This window comes from Cherax quadricarinatus, chromosome 37 (genome assembly GCF_038502225.1).
Source record: "Cherax quadricarinatus isolate ZL_2023a chromosome 37, ASM3850222v1, whole genome shotgun sequence".
NCBI lineage: Eukaryota > Metazoa > Arthropoda > Malacostraca > Decapoda > Parastacidae > Cherax > Cherax quadricarinatus.
This window is the reverse complement of record NC_091328.1, coordinates 9,457,541-9,468,552: the sequence shown is the minus strand read 5'-3', so window position 1 is coordinate 9,468,552 and position 11,012 is coordinate 9,457,541. Positions and strand designations below refer to the sequence as shown.

The 11,012-nt window shown below is 40.9% G+C and overlaps 1 protein-coding gene across 4 annotated transcripts in view; it reads right to left on the bottom strand.

Annotated features, from left to right (window-relative positions):
* LOC128702238 (glutamine amidotransferase-like class 1 domain-containing protein 3, mitochondrial) overlaps positions 1–8,293 on the bottom strand; it is a 69,903-nt gene extending 61,610 nt beyond the window's left edge. For 2 of the 4 annotated variants that reach the window (XM_053796427.2, XM_053796419.2), the window contains exons 1-2: positions 8,131–8,290; positions 1–129 (exon numbers count right to left, since the gene is read on the bottom strand). The exon at positions 1–129 is cut by the window's left edge and continues 12 nt beyond it. In XM_053796427.2, coding sequence (XP_053652402.1) covers positions 1–129; positions 8,131–8,220 — 219 coding nt within the window. In that variant the 5' untranslated portion in view covers positions 8,221–8,290. Of the gene's footprint in view, positions 130–8,130 lie in introns of all 4 variants that reach the window. The other 2 variants (XM_053796412.2, XM_053796434.2) reach the window with 2 other exon arrangements.
* Positions 8,294–11,012: the final 2,719 nt, after the last annotated feature.

The window sequence follows — 11,012 nt, the reverse complement described above, 5'->3', positions numbered from 1 at the left end:
TATAACATGCATCTGAGCAGAATCAGGAGCATAACAAACAACATCTGCTCCACCACGTGTCAGGCTAACTAGGGCAGCTGAAGCTTCATGAATTTCAGAGCCATCGTATACCCCAGAGCCAGAAAGCACCTGTCAAGAATTCATGTGATCACCAGTAATCATGGCAAGGTCTATAATAGCACATATTAATTCAAAACTTAAAATATTTAGCACCTATGAGGTACCAACATCAACACAGGAAAATGGCTACATTTTTAACAATAGTGAACTAGTATGTGGTTATCAATGTTTAACAAGGCACTGGCCTAAGGATCAGATCTTTCTAAATTTTTTATTTATTTATTTATTATTAATTTGGACATGATACATAGATGTACAAAGAAATACAGTGGTTAAGTGTAACATGCCAAAAGCCCCTTGTATGCAGAGCATTATGGGCAGGCTTAAAATTAACTTAAGATTAACAAAGCAATGATATATTCAGTGGTAAAAATTATAGTAAACAAATAACAATTAAGCACAAATGAGTATTTCAAAGTCAGGTCATTTGGTCATTTGCTGAATTGCTGTACATTCAACAGAATGGAGTATTTTATTAAGTAATGCAATTAAAAAAAAAAACAAAAAAAAAAAAGTTTGATAGGGTCACAGGTTATACATTTATGAGATACAGTTATTCAGTATTTATTTAGTTGTGGGTGAGTAAGTGATTTTTTAAGAAGACTTGAATTTATAAACAGACAGTGATTCTTTTATATTCACAGGTAAGACAAGTTTCAGAACAAGCTTTTACTCGAATAATGTTGCATTATGTAGAGCTTGATCAAGCCACGACAATAGACTATATATGTACATATGTACAACAATACGTACTGGGACAATATCCCAACGGGCCCTCCTAACCTTACATCACTCTCTACCTCACCTATGGTATTTGGGCTTGGGGATCTACCACGGCCAATCACCTCAAACCTTTAATAACCCAACAAAAAGCGGCAGTGAGGATGATCACAAACTCCTGTGCCAGACAACACACCCCAACTCTCTTCAAATACTGTACATGAACTTAATATACATAATATAAACACTTATTATTGTGCCTACTACATATACAAAACATTAAACTCCAATATCAACCCTCTGCTCAAACTTCTCCTAGATAGCTTCAACAGAACACATAGGCATAACACGAGGCACAAAACACTTTTTGACATCCCTCATGTCTGTCTCACACTGCAAAAATGCATTGCCCATAAAGGACCCTAAGATTTGGAACTCTCTGCCTGAAGCAGCAAGAGGCTCCCTGCCCACAAATCAGTTTAGGACCCTACTCAAAAGTCATCTCACCTCTCAATAACAAACCTACCCACACCATGCTAAACACTAAACCAAATTCAAAGCAACTCCTCCAAATACTTTATTATCCCTTAACTATTGTTTGTATCACTAATTGTACTACCTCATATTAATAATAAGAGTGAAATATAGAATATTTGTGTTCTACCATTGTAAAAACTCAATTACATACTTAAAAATGTACGACTGACATAAATTGTACTACCTCATTGTTAACAATAGAGTGAATATTGACTGTCTGTATTCTACCACTCTTCACCTGTCTAGACTTAGGTAGTCTATAAGTATTAGGTTAAGTCTGCCCAAAATGCCTTGGCATTAGTGACTTTCTTTGCTCCAATCATACCATTAGTATATGTAAACACACATTGTAACCTTAGCAAAGAAATAAATATTTTATTTTATTTCATTTACTTTAATACATTGTCCCAATAAAGCTTGTTCTGCAAAGTTTCCTTTACTTCACTACTGTCAGCAGTATGCCATTTGGAACCAGCAGTCGTAATGTCTTGCAACTTAAACTACAGTAGTATTACTATATTCGGGGGAAAAGTTACGTCCATAAGGGTCAGACAAAAGCCGAGGAATTGGAGGTAGGCAGGTTTGATGCAAAGAGGAGAGTAAGAAAAAATTAAAATTAATTTTTTTTTTTAGTAGCCATACAAATTAGTTACAGTACAGTGAACCCTCTAATTAATGCACTAATAGGGGAAGGGGCAGCGAATTACATTTCTAACTATCCAAAACTTCCTAATTATGAAATTAATTTTTCATTATCATCTGGGTTGTCCTCTGAACAAGCAGACTTGGCTCACTGGTTCAGAATGGTTGAACCAAGATGGTGAAATCAAAGCATGAGAAATTAGACAAAGTAATGAATATAACATTTATGCAAAGTTTAAGGATCAACAGGCCTGCTGCAGTGCTCCTCCTTTCTTATGTTCTTATTTCCATAAAGGTTCCTGCATTAAATAAATACGTATAAGAAATATAAATACATATACCTGATGCATATAATACAGGTGCTATTCACTTAACGACCTACCTGTTTAATGACCGCTTGGACTTACGACCAAATCTCCAACCAGTGTTTACCTGGAGTTTACCTGGAGTTTACCTGGAGAGAGTTCCAGGGGTCAACGCCCCCGCGGCCCGGTCTGTGACCAGGCCTCCTGGTGGATCAGCCTGATCAACCAGGCTGTTACTGCTGGCTGCACGCAATCCAATGTACGAGTCACAGCCCGGCTGGTCAGGCACCGACTTTAGGTGCTTGTCCAGTGCCTGCTTGAAGATAGCCAGGAGTCTATTGGTAATCCCCCTTATGTATGCTGGGAGGCAGCTGAACAGCCTCGGGGCCCCTGACACTTATTGTATTGTCTCTTAATGTGTTAGTGACACCCCTGCTTTTCATTGGGGGATGTTGCATCATCTGCCGAGTCTTTTGCTTTCATTGTGAGTGATTTTCGTGTGCAAGTTCGGTACTAGTCCCTCTAGGATTTTCCAGGTGTATATAATCATGTATCTCTCCCGCCTGTGTTCCAGGGAGTACAGGTTCAGGAACATCAAGCGCTTCCAGTAATTGAGGCACCATGAAGGTTCTCTGTACATTTTCTAGGTCAGCAATTTCACCTGCCTTGAAAGGTGCTGTTAGTGTGCAGCAATATTCCAGCCTAGATAGAACAAGCGACCCGAAGAGTGTCGTCATGGGCTTGGCATCCCTAGTTTTGAAGGTTCTCATTATCCATCCTGTCATTTTTCTAGCAGATGCGAATGATACAATGTTATGGTCCTTGAAGGTGAGATCCTCCGACATGATCACTCCCAGGTCTTCAACTTTGGTTTTTCGCTCTATTTTGTGGAAGGAATTTGTTTTGTGCTCTGAAGAAGTTTTAATTTCCTCATGTTTACCACATCAGAGTAATTTAAATTTCTCATCGTTGAACTTCATATTGTTTTCTGCAGCCCACTGAAAGATTTGGTTGACGTCCGCCTGGAGCCTTGCAGTGTCTGCAATGGAAGACACTGTCATGCAGATTCGGGTGTCATTTGCAAAGGAAGATACGGTGCTGTGGCTGACATCCTTGTCTATGTCAGATATGAGGATGAGAAACAAGATGGGAGTGAGTACTGTGCCTTGTGGAACAGATCTTTTCACCGTAGCTGCCTCAGACTTGACTCTGTTGACTACTACTCTGTGTTCTGTTTGTGAGGAAATTATAGATCCATCTACCAACTTTTCCTGTTATTCCTTTAGCACGCATTTTGTGCATTATTACGGCATGGTCACACTTGTCGAAGGCTTTGCAAAGTCTGTGTATATTACATCTGTACTGTACGTATGTGTATTTTACTTTGTTTTAATACCTAGTTCTATTTTTAATATACTAAAAATGTTATAAATGGTGCAAAGGTAACATTAAAACCATCTAAAGAAGGTTGACACAAACCCACTACCAGTACAGTATGCTTGAAATATCATTAACCCTTTGACTGTTTCAGACGTATAAATACGTCTTACGAGCCAATGTTTCTGACGTATTTATACGCACAAATTCTAGCGGCTTCAAATCGAGCGCCAAAGGCCTGGTAGGCCTACACGGGAGAGAATGGGTCTCAGTGGTCGGTGTGCACCCTGTGAAAAAAATCTGGGACCTTGCGGTGCATTGTGGGAACGCCATGTTGTCAGTCCATTTTCACCATGCCTCTCGGTAAGAAGTTCCTCACTCCTCGGCGGATTGGAGGTCTTTTGTTCCCAAGTGATAGCTCTAACAGCAATGAAAATGTCAGTGACAGTGAATTCAAGGGTTTTCAAGTGAGTGTTACCGAAAAAAGTGCCCAGGATAACGTAAATAGTGACGAAAACCCAGATGACCCACAACCTTCGACCTCTGGTGCTGTGCCGGCTTGTTCACGTTCACGTTCGCCTGTACCAGGACGAAAGAGGAAACTATTTGGTCGTGTACAACACCCTGATGATAGCAGTGATAGTGATAGTGATTTCAAGGTCATTGAAAGCAGTTCTAGTGACAGTGAGAGTGAATATTCCCCAGTGAAGCGCCAGTATGTACGACGTAGCATGCGGTCTGGTAGTGTTTCATATGTTGTTCCAAGGGGAAGGAGAAACTCTGGGAGCACATCCCGTGGCCCAACACCACGACCTGATAGTGAAGATGACGATATTGTAACGATGGGTATGAATGGTGACAGTGAGGGAGGAGGCAGTGGTGGTGATAGTGAGGGTGGCACGGCCCATGTGGCACCATCACCGGGCCACGCTACTAGCCACGCGGCTGACTCAGCAGAACAACCAGCCTCACCCCACCCCACACTGCCACAACCTGCACCACCACAACCTGCACAGCCACAACCACAGTACAATATCCAGACCCCACCAGCAGACCGCATCTGGGATTGGCAGGACGGTGACGAGTTTGTTCCCAGTCCCCATGACTTTGATGAAACACAAAGTGGAATAAAGCCATCTTGTCCACTTGGGAACAATGCCAGTGAACTGGACTGCTTTGAGTTATTTTTCAATGAACCCCTGATGGACATCATTGTCAGGGAAACAAATACATACTGTGATTACACCATGGCAAATACAATTCTCTCACCAAAATCACGGCTACACAAGTGGAAGGAGACAACTGTGGCAGAGATGTACCTGTTTTTTGCCACAATAATGCTTATGCCACATGTGTATAAGCACACTGTCACCACATACTGGACAACAGATCGCCTGATTTCAACTCCAGGTTTTAGTGACATTATAGGTGTCAATCGTTTCCTGATACTGTTACGTATGTTACACTTTTCAGACAAAACCAGGCCTGACAGAAGCGACAGGTTATATAAGATAAGAAATGTGTTTATGTACCTGAAACAAAAGTGCTGCATGTATTTTTATCCCTTCAGGAAGCTTGTTATTGATGAGTCCTTGATTTTATTCAAAGGAAGACTCTCATTCAAGCAATATATACCAAGCAAGAGGAAACGCTTTGGTATAAAGCTATTTGTACTGTGTGATTGCAGAAGTGGTCTTGTTTTAGATATTATTGTGTACACTGGCAGTAATACTTTGAGAGATACCATGAAGTTATTGGGTATCTCTGGTGATGTGGTTCGAACAATGATGGAACCATATCTTGGTAAGGGGCATATGTTATTTACTGATAACTGGTACACAAGCCCCTTACTCAGTGATTTCTTGCGAGTGAACTTGACAGACATGTGTGGCACAGTGCGTGGTAATCGCAAACATATGCCAAGGTTCGACGCTGGCACTCGCAGAGGTGAGGTGCAAGCCTTTGCTGCCAATGACATCATGGCATTTCGGTGGCATGACAAACGTGATGTCACATTGTTGACATCAGTTCACACAAACGAAATGGTACCCAGTGGCAGGGACAACAGAGAGACCAATGAACCCATTCTAAAGCCTGCAGCTGTCATGGACTACAACCTCAATATGCGCTTAGTGGACAAATGTGACATGCAGATTGGGTTTGCAGACTGTGTACGTAAGAGTTATAAGTGGTATATCAAACTTTTTTTCCATCTTGTTGATATCTCTATGCTAAATGCTTATAACATATACAAGTTGAAGACCAACAAAACACCAAAATATGGTGAATTTTGCCTGTCAGTAATCAGACAAATAATTGCAAAGTACCAAGGAGCAACTCCTGCAATAGACCAGCGCCCACAGACGTCATCTCGTATGAGGCCTGGTGATCACTACCCCATACAACTGCCTCCTACTACTGCCAAGAAAAATGCTCAGAAGAGGTGTTATGTATGTATGCATACCACAAACACGCAGAGACACTCGTTTTATGTGTGAGGAGTGTGAAGTGCCCCTCTGCATATACCCATGTTTCAAAGAGTTCCACAAGCTGCAGCAGTTCTAGGAACGTGGTTAGTGACTGTACATATGTATATATATTATGGAACAATAGTAATAAACATTGTTTTGTATTGTTTGTTTGTGTAAACAAAGTGTATACACAAACTAATAGTGATAAAGTTTGTTCTGTTATTGTGTTGTAAATAATGAGTGTATATTTGAACAATGCACCTTACATTGGTCTCACAGGCCACATAAGTTACCTGGAAAAGAAAAATATTGAAAAATGCAAGAAACCTTTGAATTAGAGTAAATAAAAGAATACCGGGTGGGCGGCAGTCGCCGCTGTTGCCGTACGCACGTCAATTTCTGCAAACTTTGCGGCTCTATATCTCGGTAAGTACTGATGGCAAAAAATTTTTTTTAGGCTTAAAACACTAGTAAAAATATTCCTGACATTTTCATAAGAAAAAATAAATTTTTTTTTTTCGAATATTTGGCGACATAGAATGACAGTTTCAGAGAGGGGCCTGAAACAGTCAAAGGGTTAAGGGGGCTGCTCCTCGCTTAACAACCAATACACTTGCCAAAACATGGTCCTATGGGTTTTCTGATTATTGTATATTTTGTAAATGCAGTGACTGGAAATAAGGAATCCAAATCTAAATCTACCTTGGTGTTAGGTGACTGGTGCAGGTTGCATCCTGGGGAAATTAAAGAAACCCAATGAAAATAAGTTAGCCTCATGACATGGTTTTACTGGGTTATCCTGGGTTAATAATCCAAACAAAACCATCTTCAATTCCCACTTGTGCCCTGACTGAACCCAGGTCCCTCAGATGCACGCTAATGGGGTTACCATTAGCATTTTTCGTGGTGGCCCGGTGGTCTGGTGGCTAAAGCTCCCGCTTCACACACGGAGGGCCCGGGTTCGATTCCCGGCGGGTGGAAACATTTCGACACGTTTCCTTACACCTGTTGTCCTGTTCACCTAGCAGCAAATAGGTACCTGGGTGTTAGTCGACTGGTGTGGGTCGCATCCTGGGGGACAAGATTAAGGACCCCAATGGAAATAAGTTAGACAGTCCTCGATGACGCACTGACTTTCTTGGGTTATCCTGGGTGGCTAACCCTCCGGGGTTAAAAATCCGAACGAAATCTTATCTTTGTGACTTATTTCCATGGAGAGTTGGGCACCCTCGGAAATAAAGGCATTGGTATACCTGGTAGCAGAGATTCTTTTTAACAAGTTTCGCCCAAGGACCCCAATGGAACTAAGTTACTGTGACTTTTTTGGGGGTTATCCTAGGTAATTTACATACAGTAATATGTATGATAACTGTACCTATGGATACCAGTACCAAAATAAACTTACCCAAGACTAAAACTGAAAGTATAACCTTAGGGCTTCTATTATTTATACTTCCTGATATGAAACCTAGAATTTTATTAGTTTTATTGTGAATCTGTACACTGTTGTCTTCACATAAGTTTTTACTAACTAGAACTCCTAAATCTTTTCGCATTTTAAATAAATTATCACTGTTGGCACTTCGCCATTTATATGTAAAGACTTATTTCCATATTATTTAGGTTAAATATATATACTTTTACTGATAGTAAGTACTAAATGCTTATTTAGTGCTTTCAATAAACACGTAATTGTTGTTAAAGTTACTGGACTAATGTCTCCTACAAGGGCCAGATCAAGCACTCTTACGTATGCTTGCGGACTGCTAACTGCAATAGTGCGATTGATCAGTGGCAGCAAGTCTGGCCTCAGGCAGGGCTGAAAGTGTAGAAAAAAAAGGTCATGGAAACCGGTTCCATCTGTCACATTAACAATTGAGCCAACAAGTGTTGACACTCACACTGGTGTCCGGCATCAAGCACTGAACTACCTTATTATATTCCTTTCTCACACTTACCACAGCTACTGTTGGTGCTTGCAGTGAAGCACTGCCTGAAAGCCAACGAAACCCAATGTTCCTAGCAGCTGTCTTTGTTAAATTGAACATTTTAGAGTGAGATGACTAAGGACGTGACCAGCACCTCAGTAGAGCCACACTGCGACTGTCTACTCCCTCACACTGGCATGCTTAGTAGTTCTTATTTAAGATAATCTACAGACTACAAATAACTACAAACATAAGCTTACATTTTTACAATGGTTTTTAATGTTGATTTATTAGGTAAAAAGCCCATCGAATAACACAAGAGGGTCATTAAAGGCTGCATTTCATCTATGGAAATATGTCACTGACTTTTTCTTGGGTATGTACAAGGTAATTTACACTATTTAATAAATGTACTTTATATATATAATTATATGCACCTGTACCTAAATAAATTTATCTATTCATTGTTTGACCTGAGGTTAAATTTATATAATGTGCCGTATCTTATCTTATCTTATCTTATTTGTGCCCATAACATCTGTCAAGGATCCTTAATTCCCTAGATCAGGAATTAAAGTAAATGCATGAATTTAAGTTTTACATACCCCTCAAGGAAGGTTCCTTGATGTTGGTGAGGGGCTCTTGATTTAGGGAATTGGATCTGTGCTCCAGTTCCCCGAATTAAGCCTGAATGCCTTCCACATCTCCCCCCAGGCGCTGTATAATCCTCCGGGTTTAGCGCTTCCCCCTTGATTATAATAATAATAATAATCAGTTTTACATATTTATTATACACCTCATACCCATCCCGTGGATGGGTATGAGGTGTCCAGGTACTGAGCTGCAAAATAAACATTTTCATATCCCTCTTATCTTATCTTATCTTATCTCAGTGCAACTCATCGCTAGTGCACTCAGCTCACACACTGAAGTCCGGATTTCCACTCTCCGGTACGGCTGGAAAACATTAGAGACGAGTTTCCATAAGACACTTGCTGCCCCTGTTCACCCATCAGTATATAATGTGTACCTGGGTGTTAGTCGACTGGTGTGGGTCGCATCCTGGGACAAGGACCCAATATGCCCGAAATGCTGTGCATAACAAGTGGCTCACAAAATCGTAATGACACGATTGCAAACAAACCATACCACGGATGGGGATAGAACCCGCGAACAGTCTCAAAACTCCAGACCGTCGCGACGGTATACATACCAATGGTTTGCTAAGCAAGGATGTATATATATACCGATGCTTTGCTTAAGCAAGTATATATATATATATATATATATATATATATATATATATATATATATATATATATATATATATATATATATATATATATACGTACTTGCTTAAGCAAAGCATCGGTAAATATATACATCCTTGCTTAGCAAACCATTGGTATGTATACCGTTGCTTGAAATTGGTGTATATGTCCTTGCTTGGCATTGACGTATATTTCCTTGCTTGACATATATGCAGTATATACTTTGTATATGCTATATACCAGTATGTGTCAATTTGATATTGGTTTGCTCACCAATTTGTTTGCAGGAGGAGGGTGGATGCTTAACTCATGACCCGCCTCCTAGACGACCTTGACTTGCATTACCGACTTCCGGCCTCTTGGTCTTTACCATATCTACTCTTAAAACTGCGTATTGAGTTTGCCTTCACCACTGCCTCGATCCAAGTCAGTCCGCTTTTCAACCGCCCCGAAACTAAAGAAAGAGTGAAAACAACACATGCTTGACGTTAACCCTCTCCAGGTAAACTCCAGGTATGTGTTGTTTTCACCCTTTTCCTGTTTTTCCTTCATCTTGGTCCTCTTAATTCAAACGATTCATCTGTCACCCCCTATCAATTCCACTTAAGATTTTGTAAGTAGTAATCATGTTTTCTTTGTCCTTTTCTCCTCAGGTTCTGTTTTCTCAGTCTTCTCATGGTACATCTCTCTCAGTTCTGATACTAGTCTAGCTGCAAGCCTTTGGAACTTTTCCAGATTCTTCACGTGCTTCACCAGGTGTGGGCTACATGCTGGGGCTGCCTACTCAATGATCTAACATATGTCGTATATAAGGTTCTGAAGGATTGTTTATTCAAGTTCCTGAATGATATTCTGATTTTCGTTAATCTTGCATGTGCCGCTGCCGTTATACGGTTTATGTGCAATTCTGGGTATATACTGGTTATCACCTCCAGGTGTGTTTACTCCAAAATATTAGCAGCTTCTCTCTACCCATACTGTACTGTGTCTGGTCTGCCCTCTTCTACACCAAAACACATGACCTACATTGTCCTCTTCGCTTTCTGGCCGAGTGGACCTTTGCGCAGACGCTACTCAGTTGCCTCACAGGTACCGAGTTGAGTGGTTGTGTGCTCTGCGCCTCGCCCTCTGGTGGCGAAAATCAACATTACCCCACAAGATGGAGGGAAGCCTCCGACGAGTTAACACTGTATGTGTGGAGCTTTTGCAGGGATCTTTGTTGGATCATAATGTTGACGTCCTCCTACTCCAAATCCTGCAAGACACACATAAGATCTCCAACGATGACATCTATGGTGTTTCAGTAAATGGTGCTTCCCAGGTTTTCGTCAAGTTTACGACTTCTACAGTGTATGAGGATGTTGTTTAACGTTATCAAGATCTACGTTGTCAGGTGAACCCAACTGTGGCAGTGTGTCTTCGGGATGTGTCCTGCACTTACACATGGGACAAGATTCGAAACGTCCCTTTCGAAGCTGATGAGAGATAAGAGATAAGATAAGATTTCGTTCGGATTTTTAACCCCGGAGGGTTAGCCACCCAGGATAACCCAAGAAAGTCAGTGCGTCATCGAGGACTGTCTAACTTATTTCCATTGGGGTCCTTAATCTTGTCCCCCAGGATGCGACCCACACCAGTCGA